Source organism: Pygocentrus nattereri, chromosome 30 (assembly GCF_015220715.1).
Source record: "Pygocentrus nattereri isolate fPygNat1 chromosome 30, fPygNat1.pri, whole genome shotgun sequence".
In the NCBI taxonomy this organism is placed as follows: domain Eukaryota; kingdom Metazoa; phylum Chordata; class Actinopteri; order Characiformes; family Serrasalmidae; genus Pygocentrus; species Pygocentrus nattereri.
This window is the reverse complement of record NC_051240.1, coordinates 9,983,994-10,002,837: the sequence shown is the minus strand read 5'-3', so window position 1 is coordinate 10,002,837 and position 18,844 is coordinate 9,983,994. Positions and strand designations below refer to the sequence as shown.

Below are 18,844 nucleotides of genomic sequence, written 5' to 3'. Positions count from 1 at the left end.
AAATTGGATATTATGAAACTGCTTGCCACCTCTCTCTCTCTCTTTCTCTCTTTCTCTCTCTCTCTCTCTCTCTCTTTCTCTCTCTCTCTCTCTCTCAGTAAAATTCAATATGGTTTTATTGGCTTGACTGTATCAAGCATAATATTGCCAAAGTAAACACATACAGTACTATGCAAACATTTTAGGCAGCTGAGAAAAATTTAATTTAAAAGGTTTTTAACTGGGCAGCAATTGTTCATTTGGCCTCAATCTCTTAGAATAAATCATTGTAATGCAGTCAACAAACAACGACACTCACCTGGACTCAACCTCCCAGGGGGGTCTGGGGGCTCACCTGACTCCTCATCTGACTATGCGCTCCAATCAGCGCTCTCGCTCTCCTGAGTACTAATGCGAATCACCTGTGTTTAAGATTATATGACAGACCTAGCTGAGTATATAAGCCCGGGCTTTAGATTAGGAAAGTTGTGAAGTTTTGCCTACATTCTGTGAGCTACTGAGCGTTTATTTCTGTCTTGTTCTTCTCGTGCATGACCTTTGCCTTTGTGATCTTGACTTTGCCCTTTTTGTCTTGCCCCTCAGACTGTTTGCCTGATTGTTGTATTGGACATTGACCTTCTGCTTGTATTTTGACTATGTCTTTGCCTTTCCCTTTTTGGACTGTTCGCCTGGTGGTGTGATTGTGGCTTTCTTACTTTTATGCTTCCTGGAACTGATCCATGCCTGTTTTCTGATAAGGACCTTGGAGTGTGATGTCAGTAAAGCCTCCTTTTCCTTTTACATCTGCAAGCGTCTGAATCTGTTTGACTTGTTACAATAATAAGTAGTGAGTTTACATATTTCAGTCTGTTAGTTTAACCATTCCAAACCTCTCCTTGAGGCTGGTATTATTTGTAGTTAACACCCAATCCCTGTTTATTCATGCTAAGTCAAGTGTGCTGGTGAATTTACAGATAAATGTAATTGCTTGTGGCACCCAGGAGAAATCAGGAACCAAACTTTGTTCTTCAAACTACACTCACCGGCCACTCACCAGTTGCTTGTTAACACTAATAGCTAATCAGCCAATCACATGACCGCAACTCAATGTATTTAGGCATGTAGAGGTGGTCAAGACAACTTGCTGAAGTGCAGACCGAGCATCAGAACGGGGAAGAAAGGGGATTTAAGGAGCTTTGAATGTGGCGTGGTTGTTGGTGCCAGACGGGCTGGTCTGAATATTTCAGAAACTGCAGATCGTTTGGGATTTTCACGCACAACCATCTCTAGGGTTTACAGAGAACGGTCAGAAAAAGAGGAAATATCCAGTGAGTGGTCAGTTGTGTGGATGAAAATGCCTTGTTGATGTGAGAGGTCAGAGGAGAATGGGCAGACTGGTTCCAGATGATAGAAAGGCAACAGGAACTCAAATAACCAACCAAAATCTCTGAGGAACGTTTCCAACACCTTGTTGAAAGTATGACACAAAGACTTAAAGCAGTTCTGAAGGTAAAAGGGGGTCCAACCTTTTACTAGCAAGGTGTACCTAATAACGTGCCCGGTGAGTGTAGTTCACAAGATCTAAACAACTTCATATCACTTTCAAGCGACATTTGTTGGTTTAATTTCCAGTCAAAACAGTCATAAAGAACTTGGTAATTTTTTCAGATGTTTCCAAGGATTTGATATAAGAAAATTCACTGGCAAATAGAAGAAGAAAGTCCAAAATGTTTGTTTCTAAAACTGGGGTTCAACTGGTACCTGGTAGCTGAAAGCTTTCATCTTTGAGAGAGAGGAGAATATTAGGTAGCACTTTATTTGAATGGTCCACTTTAAATGCTTTGTAGGTACTTTATTCACTTTCAAGCTACATTCTGCTAAATGCCTAGTACACTGGCCATAATTTTCTCTAATCCTGGTTCTAATCCTAACCCTAACCTAAACCCAATCTTCACCCTGGTCCTAGCCCTAACCCTGGTCCAAATCCTAATCCTAATCCCACCACTGATCACCACTGACTCAACTGAGTTTCAACAAACAGTTTGTTACCAATCTGAACATCTGTAGATGATCTAAAGGTGACGATAGTGGACAATCCAAATAAAGTATGAGCGAAAACCAAGCTGCTTCAGATCTGAAAACATCCACAGGTGTTTCCGTCCATCCTTGCACTGTGAGAAGACCACTCAGCACTGTGGGTCTGAATGATGAAGCCCTCACTGAGAAAAGGAAACAGTCACATCAAACCAAGAAGCTCTTGGTGTTCTCAGAAGAACAGACTTGACCACCTCAGAGTCCAGACCTCAACATAAATGAATTTGTTTGGCATTACTTATATAGTGAGAAGCAGAAGATACAACCGACTTCTAAAACTGAAACTGAAAACTGTTTAGGTCTGGAAAAATATCCCTGCAGATTTCTTTGAAATAAAAGATGTATTCTGAAAGAATGGAAGCAAAGGGTGGGCACACTAAACTAAAACTGATGATGATTGTTGTTATTTTTTTTATTTGTGGAACTTTGGTGTAATGTTTCGATGAATATATGTGGTTTTCTGACACTGAGAAATAAATCAAATCTACTTAGTGGCTGTTTTGACTGAAGACTTTTGTATGTATATCCATCCATCCATCCATCCATCCATCCATCCATTTTCTAAGCCGCTTCTCCATCAGGGTCGCGGGGGGTGCTGGAGCCTATCCCAGCGGTCATTGGGCGGAAGGCAGGATACACCCTGGACAGGTCGCCAGTCCATCGCAGGGCAGACAGACAGACACAGACAGTCACTCACACCCAGGGGCAATCTAGCATATCCAATTGGCCTGACTGCATGTCTTTGGACTGTGGGAGGAAACCGGAGAACCCGGAGGAAACCCACGTAGACACGGTGTATGTATATCATAAAGTATATTATAAATCAAAAATAAACTTCTAATAATAACCATCTCTCTCTCACTCTCTCTCTCTCTCTCAGGGCTGAATTAATTTGTTAATGACAGGCTCCGCTGGGCTACCTAATGGAGTGGGGGAAGAATCAGCGAGACCCTGAGAACAGAGCCAGGACAGACACATGACAGACTGCCTATGAGAAATTTAGAGTAATTAATATCATCATCAGCTAATTACTCACTGGGGTTTGGAGGAAGATAAGAGAAGGAGGAGGAGGAGGTGGAGGAAATGGGAGAGAGACGGAGAGAGAAAGGAGAGGAGAGAAAGAGAGACAGAGGTGATGTTATGTTGACAGTTTCCCTTATTTGTCTTTACTTTGACAGAATCTTCGAGAATCTTTAATAAACAGAAATTTATAAGGTGAATTTAGACTGTAGTCCACATAGGGTCAGTTTCCTGGACATGGCTTAGGCCTGCTCGAGGACTACACTGTAACATCAGTGGTGATTTACCACTGAAAAGCTTTCCCAGCCTACGCTTAGGCTTGATCTGGTTCTGGGAAACAGGCCCACAGTGAATAAGATAAAGGAGTTATTTTCTGCAGTTTATTACAGATCGTTTGCCTTGGAGAGCAAAACCATCTGAGCATGCACAGACATTTCAAATGATATAAGAGACCCACTATAACACACAGCGTTAACCTCAGAGCCTAAGAAAAGCTTATTTGTGGGAAAATTGTTTGTGAGAATTCATCCATAAAGAGGTCCATCTGAGCAAGGAACCATAGCATGTGACAGAGTGGCTAAATTATACATGACTCTAGATTATTAAAAAAGATATTAAAAGCATGAAACAGACATAATACATGAATAAATGATTTACATAAAACATAGCCTATAAAATGTTAACATATAAACATCACCACTCTTTTAAAAGGCCCAAGAGTAGCATCTCACACACACACACACACACACACACACACACACACACACACACACACACACACACACACACACACACACACACACACACACACACACACACACACACACACACAGCTGTATTCCTGCAGGAAACACTGAGTTGACACAGACTGATGGAGATTTGCACGTGTAGTGGGGTGTTTACCTTGACCGTCATCTCAGCTACAAAGATGGCAGTGAAGATGTAGTTAGATATGGTAAGGAAGACTCGCTCCTGTAATAAGATAGAGAAAGAGAGTTTATGAAGAGAAAAAGATAAGAAAAGAAAGGAAAGGATAAGGGGACAGGAAAGGAAACAGGAAAGTAAAGGGAAAAGGAAAAGAATAGAAAGGAAAGGACAGAAAACAGGAAAGTAAAGGGAAAAGAAAAGTAAAGGAAAAAAAAGGAAAGGAAATTAAAAGGAGTATGAGACAGACAGGAAAGGAAAGGAAACAGGAAAGGAAAGGAAAGGAAAGGAAACAGGAAGGTAAGACAAAATGGAAAGGACATGAAAATAATGGGAAAAGGCAAAGGAAAGGAAAGGAAAGGAAAGGAAAGGAAAGGAAAGGAAAGGAAAGGGAGTACAAAACAGATGGAAGAAAAAGTAAGAAAGAAAGAAAGAAAGAAAGAAAGAAAGAAAGAAAGAAAGAAAGAAATAAAGAAAGGAAAGGAAAGGAAAGGAAAAGGAGTATGAGACAGACAGGAAAGGAAAGGAAACAGGAAAGGAAAGGGACAATGAAAAGGAAAGGAAACAGGAAGGTAAGACAAAATGGAAAGGAAATGAAAATAAAGGGAAAAGGCAAAGGAAAGGAAAGGAAAGGAAAGGAAAGGAAAGGAAAGAAAAGGAAAGGGAGTACAAAACAGACAGGAAAGGAAAGGAAAGGGAGTACGAAACAGACAGGGAAGAAAAAGAAAGGAAAAGAAAGAAAGAAAGGAAAAGAAAATAAAAGAAAAAAAAATAAAAGGAAAGGAAAAGGGGAATGGGAAAGGGAAGGGAAAGAAGACAGTTATCTCTGCTAGCACAGTCAATGTTCTTCTTCAAAGCCTTAACAACAATAAAACAGCACCCTATCAAATAAATAGCGATGCAGTGAGCCCCCATTGAGAACGGCAGTGAGAGGGAAAAGTGTGGCTTCCATCCTGACTAATATCCTGCCTTTATTACTCAGGATTAGGGAGTGTGTAAATGTCAGCATGCTCAAGTGGAGCCGTCACTCCAGAGCAGGACTAAACCACACAGTTCTAGAACTTCTTTGATCTGACAGGTTGATTTGATTCCTGATTTTTCAGGAAACTTCAGTTTTTGTGAATTATTCGATTCAACGCATTATATGATTCAGCAATTTGGGGCTTTGTAGCACTTCAAGTTCTGAGACTTTGAGTTCAGTATAGCCTGTGTCTGCATATTATTCCAAATAAAGGGCATTATTGAGCCCTTTGCAGCATCTCATGCTACCTAAGTGAAAGCAGCACTTTTAGCTTACCTCACTACCTTCTATGTGTATCAGCATGGGATTAAAAGCTAACTGCACTACCCAGCACTCAAGTATGCAGTGTCAGCTTGTTTTGATCTGACAACATTACATTTAGGATCTGATAAAGGTCTGAAAATTAAGTTTATGATCAGCAGTGCCTGAGCAGTGGTTTACAAATCCCTCATGCTGCATTTTGATTCACAACTGAGCTTTTTAATAAATGAAGGTGTGGCAGGAACACACTCGAACTACCTACATGCTGATCAAATCTCACGGAAAAAAGCACAGGCAAGCTGCAATATCTCCTATCTTGTTGAACTTGTTGTCACTGGACAGTTCAATATGCTTGCAGGAGAACACTAACAATTTTCATCTAACAGACACCTTTTAAGAGATGTGCAGTGTATGTTAGGCTTTAGATACCAGCTGCTTTCATACAGGTCAACTAAATCATAGCAAAGTTGTATCAGAGGCATATGCTATATGTCCAAAAGTATCTGGACACCAGCTTATCCTGTATTTCTTCCTATATCAAAAGTATTCATAAAGAGTTGCTTGTCCTTGCTGCAACAACAGCCTTTTCTCCTCTGGGGGGACACTTTTACTACACCATTACTAAAGTCTGGCACTGATTTTGGGTTATTAGGTCTGGATCACAAACGTTCACGCAAGTCATTCCAAACCCCAAGTCCCAGACTAGTATAGTACTGAAAAGCAAAAGAGGGAAGATCCTACCAGGCTGCCTTGATGAATCTTGGGTCTTTCCAGAGCCACAGTGATGCAGTTGAGGAAGATGAAGGCCAGCACCACATAGTCAAACAGCTTGTGAGCTATGATCTTCTGGCAAGTCAACCTGAATCTAGAGAGAGACACAAAGACGGAGGAGGAGAGAGGAAGAGAAAGAATATGAGCTAACCAGTTACCTGACCCCAAAGGTTTGAGCTCCTGCCTTTTTGTCCCCAGATAGTAACCATGACCTCCTCGTTGTTGTGTGTAATAACTGTATTACTGCTCAAGAGGTGAGGCACAGCCTTGACTCAGGAATAGAGCTCGGACTGGCTCAGAATGCAATTTACAGCTATTTCAGTCTAAAGGGTCACTTGCGTGGCTGAACTCCACCCCATGCCAGGCACCTCTGAATGAGAGCAACCACAACGGCGGCAGGTCCGCTGTTCCCTTGGATGAGGCATGCAGCCACTGCCAGAACTCACCATAGCAACCAGGTTTCAGCCTCTAAGCTGCCTAGTTTTAGCGTAACCCTCACCAGAGACTGGTGACACTTGGGAAAGGAGCGCTATGCTTACAAATTTGAGATGATTACTCAAAACTTGCACCTCTGTGAAACACCAACCTCTTAGTGGAGTTTTTTGCACTCAGCATTATTACTCGTCTAGCTTCAATGGCTGTGTGCAGAGTAGTCCAGACTCTGCGCTCTGAGGCGAGGTAACATGGATGGCTAGCATGAGTTTATGATGAATTCAACTAAACAAGCTCTATAAACAGTTTTCACCTCTTAAATGCCCAGGTACCACTGGTGTTACACACTTCAGTTTGCATTGAAGTCAATACAGTTATTGAACATAAAAGCTTACACTCCAAAAACTACTAAAGTCATGTTATGAAGTAAATTCATATCACTGTATTGAAAGATAGTTTGGCTTGTTTTAAGAAAAGTGCTTGAAACCAGCAACCTTATGTGCAAATACAGTACAGTAAATTTTCTTGACAAGATTACTTAAAACATGACTAGAAATAAGCTAGATGATCTAATAATAAATGCACAACCATCACAGAATAAGAAATATTACATAGATCAACTTCCATTAGGATACTTTTAATTCATAAGATACCATTTTTGCAGTGTAGTGTGTAATATACCTGGGATTTTAAGAGGTTTAATGACTTTTTTGCTTTTTTTGGTCTTTGATGGTGAAACATGTTGTAGTTTGGTCTCAAGTTTAGCTTAGCTTATATATACATCTACCGCATGTGGGAGGTTGGGTTTCAATCCCTGCTCAGTCAAAGATGCCTAAAGCTTAGTCTGTCTTGGGAAAGTTTAACATTATGTTTTCCTTCCGCTGAAACATGATTAGACTGTTTCTCTGCATATTAAACTGCATTTGATTCATGTTCAGGCTGCCAGTTTGCTCCCTTGAGCCTCTTTCCCCAAAACTGCCTGTGGAGCCAACACCTCACTTCAATATTGGTGGCACTTGTTGACACCGATGAAATGTCTCACACCTCAGCCCCATAGGCATAGTACCAATAGTGTGACCCAAAGGACGAAACAAGAAGGAGCCACTAAACTGTAGGGCTTGGTTAAAACAGGAGTCTGAGTCCAAGTTCCCCTAGCAAAGGTGAGTAGAGCAGTCTAAATCCATTTCACCACTGTCGGAACAAAACCTTATATCTCCATTTTTGTCATTTTTTAGTTTTTGGCATAATTAGAAAATTTCTGTTGCCTTTTACATCGTGTATAGATGTCAAGATGAATGCACCAAAAGAAATGGCCATTGGTTCCATTGACTTACATTGAAAGCAAAGTATGTTTTTTCCTTCCTCTGTAAAGTTACCAAATGGAGATACAAGGTTTTGTTCCGACAACAGCGACCTGCAAAAGTATTTTTACTTCATTGAAATGATGACTCAAAAATAAGCAAAAGAAGAATAGCAAAATAAAAGAACCTAAGTAGAAGTAAATACACATCACATAAAAACAGAGAAACAAATAAGCTTGAATACTGAGAACCTTATAGCACTGAAGTTAAACATCCAGTATCTATGAGCAGACATGTCAAAATCAAGTCCTGGAGGGTCACAGCCCTGCCGAGATTAGTGTTTATACTATTCTAACACTCTGAATCCATCTCAGGAAGGTTGCGCTAATTAGCTCAGTTGAGAGGAAGCAGGTGTGTTAAATGAGGTTGAATGCTAAACTCTGCAGTGCTACGGCGCTTCAAGGCTGCGGCCTGACAGTCCTGATCTACAGCATAGAAAATGGTGGTTGTTAGGTGCTTTTTCCTATTTTTTGGGGGTATATTTTGGCTAAAATATGGGTTTGGGTGGGGTTGGGATAGTGTAGTGGTTAACACCTCTGCCTTCTACACTATAGACTGGGGCTCGATCCCCACCAGGGCAATCACCCTACACTATATCAATAAGAGTCCTTGGGCAAGACTCCTAACACCGCCTTGACCTAACTATGTAAAATGGTGAAATTGTAAGTCGCTCTGGATAAGAGCGTCAGCCAAATGCCATAAATGTAAAATATAATGGCAAATGCTTAAAAAAAGATATCAGCAACTTTATGGGAGTCCAAGTCAATTTTGGAGTCTTAAGCAGCAATTCATACCTTTCATTTTAGAAGAACCTTCAGTCTAAAGAACATAATTGAGGTGCTACACAAATTAAATGTCATAGTTAAAGAAAAGAGGTAAAATAACTTGAAATGGTGGGCTAGTTTCTGGCTAGTATAGCAAGTAAATGCTAAATCTGAAGTTTTAAGGTAAGTGTTCCGTAACTTACTAAAACTTCAGCTAGATTAGCTGGAAACTTCAGCTGAATTAGGTACTGGACTACTTCTATGGACGGCGTCTATATTTTTGTATGTAACGGAAATGTAATTAACATATATGATAATGCTGAAACTTCACATATTTATGCATATTTATACTTAAAGCATAAACAGCATGACTTCTTTTTCATATCGACAATGCCTGACAACAAATAGGGTATTTGACCCTACACACTTGAAAATGAGTCCTTTATTGATCCCAGAGGGAAATTGCATAATGATGGTTCTTCAAGCGTTCTTTGTAAAAGAAATGGATCTATATAGAACCATAAGCACTCAAAGAACCCTTTGCAAGATTAAAGGGCTCACTGCATCATGAGAAGGTTCTTCAGATTGAAGGAACATCCGCTGTAGATGGTTCTATATAGAACCTTTTGAAAACAGTTCTATATAGCATCAACAACGGGTTCTTTTATTGTAACAAGCTTGACAAAACCCTTTTGGTTCTATATAGAACCATTTTTAAAAAGGTTCGATATAGAACCATGTATAACACATTCTCCATTAGTCTGAAGACTCATTGCACCACATAAAGAAGCATTTGAGCATGAAATGATTCTATATACAACTCATGATTCTAAATAGAACCAGTGCATTTACTAAGAGCCACCTTTTTTAAATGTAGATTTTAAAGGAACTTGAGGAGATTTTGCAGCTTTAACTAATAAGCACATACATCTTTTTCGTCTACAACAAGTTTGCCTGGGTGTTGTCACATGATCTAAACATGGAATTGCTCATTTGAGAACCCTTAAAGGCAATCATAAATTCACTTTTATGCATAGTTTTTTGCAGGGCATTCTGCTCCTTTAGGTCTCGAGTCTGAGCAGAGTTGAGAGCCAGTCAACATGAGACTTACAATAAAAATCACTGATTTGAGTCCACATCTCTGGTGTGGGCAACGCAAAGCAAGCCAGGAGCTGAGCCAGCACAGCAGAACGAGATAAAACCCAAAAGGAGAGATAACTGCACCAACCAACACATTGGTTGAATTTGAATTTAGCATTTCAACTGCAAGAACTGTTAAAATGGGGTCTAGTCTGCAGATTTCAGTCAGAGTCCACAGTTGGAGAGAGAACCGAGTAGTGTTTGATGGGTGCAGACTCAGCTTTTTGGCCTCCTGATTGTATTTCAGACTAGACAGAGTTTAACAAACATGTTTGATTCCTTGACACAACTCTGAGTGTAATCTAATGTTAACTGGTCAACGACTCAACGGCTGTGTTTACATGCAAAGATTTTTGCCTATCCGACCAAATACATTCCGATTACAGAGTAAGTACTAATCCGATCCAAAATGATGCGCATGCATGGAGTACCACTTAGATTAAACATTACCATGACAGCGAACCTCACGTGAGGTCCAGTCAGAGTGAGTTGAGTTTTTATTATGTTAGAGTCAGAAAAACATACCTCACACGTACTTATAAAGACGGGTGAGAGGAAGACATCATGTTCTGAGACACATAAGTTGGACGTTCGTCCCATCACCGTGTTTTAACATTCAAAGCATAAACTTCTTCTCCTCTACAGACCAGTTTCTGCTCCTGCCATGATGAATGTTATAAACTTTTACCAGAGCCAGTTTATGAGTTCTCTACTATCTCTGTGATGCGACGCACATGAGCAAAATGTACTACTTAAGCATTCCGATAGGAAATGTAATCAGATACAGGCGTTTACATGTGTATTACTTTTCTATTTAATGGATTATTTACAGGATTACACACCTTGTTCAAGCAGATAGAAATTGTATTCCGAATGGCCACAATCGGACTAGGCTATTCTGACTGAAGTGTATACACGGACATATTCTTTTCTGATTGAGCTATTAGCCGGATTATTAAAATGTATGTAAACGTGGCCGGTCTAAACAGAATCCTACAACAGCCAATCAAAACTGAGGGCATGAAAGAAGAACATACAACAAGTAAACAAAGAAAAACAGCAAGAAGTCACTCACATGTGGAGCGAAGATTTTGATTAGCTGAGTTTAAGGCAGAAGCACAATCAAGTTTATGTGGGTTTAAAACTAGAAAAATAACACAAAGGTCACGCTTTTAAATCCATGATCCTACTTTAAACATGCTTACCTGCAGAGAACGCATGAGTTCAGTGAAGTTCTGTGAGTTCTGTTCAATTTAGCAACAGCTAAAAAGTCCAGCCGTGTGTGATCCCTACTTGTTTAGTGTGTGAGCACCAATATTTCATTTGCCCAAAAAATCAGCAAAAAACAGTTGGAAAATGTGAAATGCCAAGTCTTTTTATAATATATTAGAACCATTAATGTTGTGCTGTCTAGACAAGGCTTTAGCTTTCATTAAAACTAGCTCATTTCACCTTTTCGTGGATTTGGCAAGTTAGCATTATTATAGCAAAAGGTAGACAAACTGCCCCCATCCTAAAAATTAAAACCTACTCAATTCATGTGAATAGCTTATTTGTCATGCAAAATTATGATGCCTTTTCTTGTATGAATATCACTGTTCTCTTTTATTTTCCTTCTTTTCTGTGCACAATAAAAATAGCACTTTGTAAGTATTCATAGGTGCTATCATAAGAATAAGCTTCTCTGCTCTTCTCTCTGAGGAGTATGCAGTGCAGTATGTGACAGCAGTGACTGAAAGCTTCACCTGTTGTCCCTAGGGCTCGATCAATACCCTAATCAAGCTGCAGAAGCCTTCACTGCCAAGGCCGAACCTGCCACACCATCAATATCCCAAACGCTCCGGAGGCCTACACATCAGACCGCTCCATCCAACTCTGGTTTCTGTTTCGATCCCTCTCTGTGTGTGTTTTTCTTTCCTCCAACCCCCCAATCTCTTCTGATCCAGCCAACTTAAAAGTCACAAATTATCAGCAATATTTTCCCCATTAATAATGCATATTGTTAATATCAGCCAATCGATATATCACTCAGGCTCTAGGTTGACATTTGCTTCTTTAGTTTTGCAGTGGACCTTCCAGGATACATTTGGAGACATGCAAAACTTAAGACGTACCAAAGACACCAAACATGAGTTGGATGATCAGTTACATTTAAAGTATGTAAAATGATGTGTGAAAATGTATGTAAACTATGTAAATTTAATTTTTGATGCTTACAGTGGCAAATTCATTACCTACCAAGGCATCTTTGAGTTGACTTCATAATCTTTCAGTTCTAAACACTTAAAAATGATGGCTCTTCAAGTGTTCTTTAGTAAGGAAAATGCTTCTATATACAACCATGGACATTTAAAGACACCAGTGCATGATTAAAGGGTTTTGTGCATCATGAAAGGGTTCTTCAGGTTGATAGAGAATGTGCTGTAGATGGTTCTATGTAGAACCTTTTTGAAACTGGTTCTATATACCACCAAAAAAGGTTCTTCTATTAGTGCAAGCACGACATTGCAAGAGCAGAAGAACCCTTTTTGGTGCTATGGAAAGCCATTTTCAAAAAAGTTCTATATAGAACCATCACATATAGAATGATGAACACTCAAAGAACCCTTTGCATGATTAAAGGGTTCTTCAGATTGACAGACATTGTGCCGTAGATGGTTCTATAAAATGCCTTGTGATGGCCTGGCAACCTGTCCATGGTGCATCCTGCCTTCTGCTCAATGACCATTGGGACCACAGCACCCACCCATGACCCAGAAGGATAAGCAGTTTAGAAAGTGTGTGTGTGTGTGTGTGTGTGTGTGTGTGTGTGTGTGTGTGTGTGTGTGTGTGTGTGTGTGCTTCTATAAAGAACTGTTTTGAAATTGTTTCTATATAGCACCAAAAGGGCTCTTCTATTGGTACAAGCTTGATATTGCAACAGTAGAAAAACCCTTTTCGGTGCTAGAAAGAACCATTTTCCAAAAGGTTCTATGTAGAACCATCTACAGTATATTCTCTGTTGTTTTGAAGAACCATTTGATGATGCAAGGAACCCTTTAATCACAAAAAGAGTTTCCTAAGTATTTATGTTTCTATACAGAACCATTGTCTTTACTAAAGAACCCTTGAAGAACCATTATTTATAAGAGTGTAGGAGAGCTAACATTGTTTCACAAGCTTTTTATCTGCAAATCATCTCTGTGTTCCGATTCCCTGAGCAGTAAATACACTTAAAGGTTCTTGAGGTAACAACACTTTGTGTGGACTTACTTGTTCTGGGGAGAAAACAAGTAGACAGACCAGTCCTCCCTCGTCTCGCACCAGTCAGGCCTGTATGCCTCGATCATCTTCTGAATCCGAAAGCACAGGCTCTTCAAAAAGATCACAGGGAGAATGAGTCAGTAAATAAAACATACGCATTCAAGCTCAGAATAAAACTATGATTAACCATTCAGCAAATTGAACCACAGGCAATCTTATTTCAACAAACATGTCATTTTCCTGCACAGCACATTCCATTAACTTCAATAGAGTCAAAGAGTCAGATGCGCCGTCTTCTACAAACACTCCTATTTAGAAGTACAATCTGCTCCAAACTCGAGACCTAATAAGGCTCCATTATCACTCCAAAAGTCAATTTTCACTTCCTCTGAAATGTCTTAGTCAGTATCAATAATTTCCTTTCACAGCAGAAAGCGGTCTGAGTGTTTGTAATGATTTGCTATTATGTGCAGTGACAGAGGGAAATCTGATCGTTGCCTTACAGTCATAAGAAAAGCTATTCTTACACCGAAGAATGTGCAGCAAAAATAAAACAGCCACAAGAACAAACAGCGTCCCATCAAATTCAACAAGTAACCCATGCGAGACGCTGCAATGTGGACAGTGCATGGCACAACAGGTCTTATACGTTTACTAGAGGATGATGTGTTCAGTAAACTAAATTAGTGTAAAGATATACTGATTACTGTTGCTAATAAGTAACAACTACTTTCTAATATTATGTGTATAGATACATACTTGCTGGTTCTTCAAGGCGGTTCTTCAAGGGTTCTTTGTTAAAGAAAATGGTTCTATACACTGTTAGAAATTACCATACTATGCAGGTACATGATTCATTCATGAAGGTACAAACGATGTAAGTGTACCCTCAAAGGTACAACAGTGGTTTTAAGGTCCAATGGTGTATCTTACATGAGTTTTACTAATGGAGAAGTAGATGTTTGTACCTTTTCATAACCAAACATTTTAAATTAGAACAATAAATTAAAAAGCTTGGAGCCGAGACGACGTGGTGGGGGGGGGGGGTTGGAGTCAATACAACTTAGAAAATATAATTTCAATGGATTCTGGTTCAGTTATGTTCCCTGACTAAAGGTACTCGGATGTACCCCTGAGGGTACCACCACAGTGACAAGAGGGGTACTGCCCCAGTGACAGTGTCATACCTTTTTTTCTGAGAATGTATAGAACATTTTGAACCCCTCATGGCCTTTTTTGAAAGGGTCCTATATAGCACAAAGAAGGGGTTTGCTGCTGCCATGAAGAAAAAACGTATAACACTGTATATGAATTGAAAATCAACCTGTTACATATCATACTACCTGTAATGATTAGCAGGCTGATGTACACTACTCTAAAATTTTAATTTAATTAAGCACAAGCTCTTAATTTTTTAGAAGATAACTTCAGAGGAGATTAGATATGAGATAACTTGCATAAGGAATGAGAAAGTCAACATAAATAAATGGAAAAAACAGGAGTTTATAAAAAAATATTTTGAAGGTGCAGAGAATTCCTAACAACCAAGCAAGACCTGGCAAATGCTGCCCCTATCAGATAAACAGCATTGAACTCTTTCATTTTTAAAAGAGAGGAGAAAATCAAGCTCCAGATTTGAAAAAATCTACAGGTGTTTCTGCCCATCCTTGCACTGTGAGAAGACTCATCGATGGGCATTGAGATGTTACTCACTTCTCAAAAAGGAGCTCTGGTACAGTTATGAGTAACACACCATGTGAAGGTGCTACTGCATGTAATCTGGTTCATCGTTAAATTCATTAAACATTAATGTGACGGTTTTGTATTTGTGGTCGTAACACTACAGAGCGAAATCCCAACTTTGCATTATGTCATGTTATGTTGGTTAGGACTACATATAACAAATGTTAGGGAAGATCTTTGTTTATGTTAAGTATTTCTGAAGAAAAAAAAGAATATGGAAATATTCAAATATCAGATCTATCGAAGTTTTAAATCCTCAGATATCGAAATCGGTATCGGTCTTAAAAAGCCTGTATTGGTCGGACTCTAAGTCAAGAAGCCCTTACTGAGAAACTGAAATGGTCAAATGAAGACCGATGTCCAAAACTGAAGACTGAAGAGCCTAAATTTAAATTGGGATTGTTTGGACTGTGAACTTCAGGCAAAGACATCCTTAGTTATTGAGGCTGCAGTGGTCAGTGTTGGTGTTGAACAATGAATAGTTTGTACAAATCTAATTTATATTGTGATGTTTTCCACTGATAACAATCATAGGTTCATGTCTTATAAGCACGTTAAATTTAATAAAGTATACAAAGTATAAAGTGGTTCCTTCTTAACAAAATAAAAGCAAACACTATAAGACAGTTGAAAGCTTTCTTTTCTTTTTTATGTGTAAATGCAAGCATGTGCTCTAGTAGCTCTTTCAGTTCCCTTTTATGGAATTAGTTCTTCATCATTCTTTCCACCCAACACTCCTCTGGTTTGTTTTTACCTCCTCGCTCATCCTCAGTTCTGTTTTGCACTTTGTAGTTGGTCTCCAAAATAATACTCCACTGTTTGTTGTATCTAACAAAGGCAGCTTGCTATTCCATGTTTACCTCTCTGCTGCGCCTGTTGGATGGCTTTGAGTTGATTCATCTTTTCTCATTGTGTGCAGGTAAAAACAGGCAAATTAAAGAAGGTAATATTTGCTTCTTTAGCTTTGCTGGAGCTACAAGGCCAATGTGGTCAAAGAGGCCAGTGTAAGTACAATGAATCACAGTACATCAGCTGAACTGATTTGAGTTGAATGAGTGTAATAAAAGCTGAATCAAGCTTACATAGTCAATCTCCTCATCAATGTGGGGCCTGTCCTTACGGGCGTTCAGCTGAGGGTAAACTTCAGTCAGCAGCGGGGCTCGAGGGCCCGGTGCCTTCCCATTACAATCCTGATGCTCTCCAGAGCCATGGTCCCCACAGAAGCTCTTCTTTCTGGTCAGAGGGGGGCACTGCAGGGGGGGTCCAGGCAGCTGGAAGCACTCAGGCAACTCCAGGGAGAGAGCGCGGCGGTCCCGGCGTGGGGGGAGGCGACGGGATAGGAGATAGGGAGGGTGAGAGAGCTGGGGAGGAGGGGACAGAAGGGATTCGCGTTCAGCTGGGTGGGAGTGAGGGCCACGGACCCTCAAGCTGCCCCCTACAGTCAGCCCACGGGAGGTACGACCCATGCTGTTCCAACTGGAGCGCCGACTCCAGGCAGACTGAGGGTGAGGGCGCCCCCAGTGGCGGTACAAGGAGCTGCGGCCATGGCGCTGTCAGGAAGAGAGAATGGAAGTGAGGACATGTTTTAAAGCAGCATTTTCAGGCATCAAGATGACTGTTATAAATTTTTTAATCTATGCTAATACTTTTGCTCAAATGTCAATATATCTCTGCTGATCGATTACATAACTATATATATATCGATCAGGCATAACATTATGACCAGGACCCCGTAGACCCTCATAGAGCAGGTACTATTTGGGTGGTGGATCATTCTCAGTACTGCAGTAACACTAATGTGGTGGTGGTGGTGTGTAAGTGTGTGTTTTTAAACACCTCAGTGTCACTGCTGGACTGAGAATAGTTCATCAACCAAAAAGATCCAGCCAACAGTGTCCTGTGGGCAGCTTCCAGTGACCACTCATGAAGGACTGGAGGATGACCAACACAAACTGTGCAGCAGATGAGAAAAATAAAGCACAAAAAATGTAGCCTATGAGCCTTTTAACCCCTTAAAATCTCAGTCTTATTATATATTAAGGCATATTATTGAGCAACTACAGGGACTTCAATGCAAACTGGCTGAGCTATTCTTAGGTTATGGAAGTATGTAATAAAACTTTGGGCCTGTCGGGGGACCCTTGCCATTTAATGCGTTAAAGGGTAAGTTCCATGCCATTTCGACTTTAATCAGTCCAGCCAGTCTCTACAAGCAGTAACAAAGTATCACAGAATTCTGGGGGCCGAATAAAAGCATTGTATCACGTTAGTTACAGCGAGTGACTACTATGAAACAATGGCTTATGGTGAGAGGGACTCTATACTCAGTTCTTCAACCACGCTCACTTCATTGCAGCACAAAGATAATTGCAGGCTGCATATGTTGGATGTAACTGAGGACAATTGTCCATATTTAGCACCAGTGGAGGTAAAAAGGCGGTTGCCATAGAAACCTTGTTAACCGTTATTAAGTCATCTAAATTTGCTTTAAAGCAGGAGGAGATGTTTATGCGGCAACAGGAAACACAGCACCCATACATGGCACTCGCTGTCGCATTAAACGCTGCGACAGGCAACTTTAAACTCAATTCACAATACTTATGAATGCCGCTTGCTGTCTTGAAGGAAATGAATCAAAACACAAGAACAGCCAGAGCGATGGCTGGAAAAACAAACAGTGGGCCGCTGAGTGGATTTACATGGGGAGATTTTGCGCAGTGACTCATGCGTCGTGAATGGAGCAGATACTGCGATTGATTAGCCATTCAGTGCTGCCGTTTCAGCCTGTGGCCCTGCGCTGTACTGCATACACACTTCTATTGCAAAAGCTCAGAGACTTACAGCTCCCAGCCTAACTCTCGTGATCTCCCAAGCACGGTGCGTCACAACACTATATTTAAACCATCGAGCACTCTCCTTCTCTCTCTCTCTCTCTCTCTGTCTTTTTCATACTATATCTCTCTTGCTCTCTCTTTTTTCCCTCAGTTCTCATGGCTGCCTCAATTAAAGAGGAGTTGCTATGGAAACCTCACAGCCATGGCTTGGCTTGGCACCCCACCAGGGGAATTTTGGTCCCGCAAACATGCACGCACACACATGTCCTGGACACTCGCAGACCGCGGCGGGGCAGTCTCTGGCTGAGCGATTTCTAATCAAAGCAATAATTATCACAAATGTTTCATTGACTCATTAGCGATGTGTGATTTCCCAGCAGAAGCAGACTGCACACACACGCACACACACAGCTGATGATAATCACACACACAGTTGGATCACAGGTGGCAGAATTAAACTCTGTCTGGGGCTCCATCAGCCATTTACATTCATCAGTGACTTCAAGGACGATGGTCATATCCAGCACTCAATATCAATAAAACAAGCCTCAATTAGGGATGTGAGTCTTTGAGCTGACAGTGAATCGATTCAATTCACAACTCTTTGGCTTTTGATTCAACTGTTGTGAAATAGGAAAGACTTTGATTCTAAACACATAACACTGATTTGATTCAGCAATTGATTCAGTTCAGTGATTCAAGCAGCTCCCTCAGCCATTTACATTCATCTGTGCCTTCAAGGAAGGTGGACACATCCAGGGCTCAGTATTAACAAAACACGCCTTGATAAGGGGTGCAAGTATTTGAGCTGACAACAAATTGATTCAATGCTTGACTCTTTGGCTTTTGATTCATTTTTTGGGAATTAAGAAGAATTCACTTTGATTCTATACACGAAACAGTCATTTGATTCAGTTCAGTTCAGTGATTCAAGCAGTTCCATCAGCCATTTACATTCATCTGTGTCATCAAGGATGATGGACATATCCAGGGCTCAGTATCAATTAAACAATCCTCGATTAGGGGAGTGCATCTTTGCCCTGACAGCGAATTGATTCAGTTCAAGACTCTTTAGGTTTTTGATTCCATTTTGGTGAATTAGGAATGATTCAATTTGATTCTTTACACAAAACAGTAATTTGATTCAGTAATTTGATTCAGTGATTCAAGCAGCTTTAGGAAGTAATGTAATAAAAGCACTATTATATAATGGTTATGTTATGAAAAAATGAAGCAATGACTGATTTATTTTTTGAG

The 18,844-nt window shown here is 40.3% G+C and overlaps 1 protein-coding gene across 2 annotated transcripts in view; it reads right to left on the bottom strand.

The window, feature by feature from the left end:
* LOC108430011 (voltage-dependent T-type calcium channel subunit alpha-1I-like) overlaps nt 1–18,844 on the bottom strand; it is a 362,256-nt gene that overhangs the window by 69,784 nt on the left and 273,628 nt on the right. For both annotated transcript variants that reach the window (XM_017702138.2, XM_017702139.2), the window contains exons 17-20: nt 15,836–16,303; nt 13,020–13,120; nt 6,041–6,164; nt 3,997–4,065 (exon numbers count right to left, since the gene is read on the bottom strand). In XM_017702138.2, the coding sequence (XP_017557627.2) occupies nt 3,997–4,065; nt 6,041–6,164; nt 13,020–13,120; nt 15,836–16,303 (762 nt within the window). The remainder of the gene's footprint in view (nt 1–3,996; nt 4,066–6,040; nt 6,165–13,019; nt 13,121–15,835; nt 16,304–18,844) is intronic.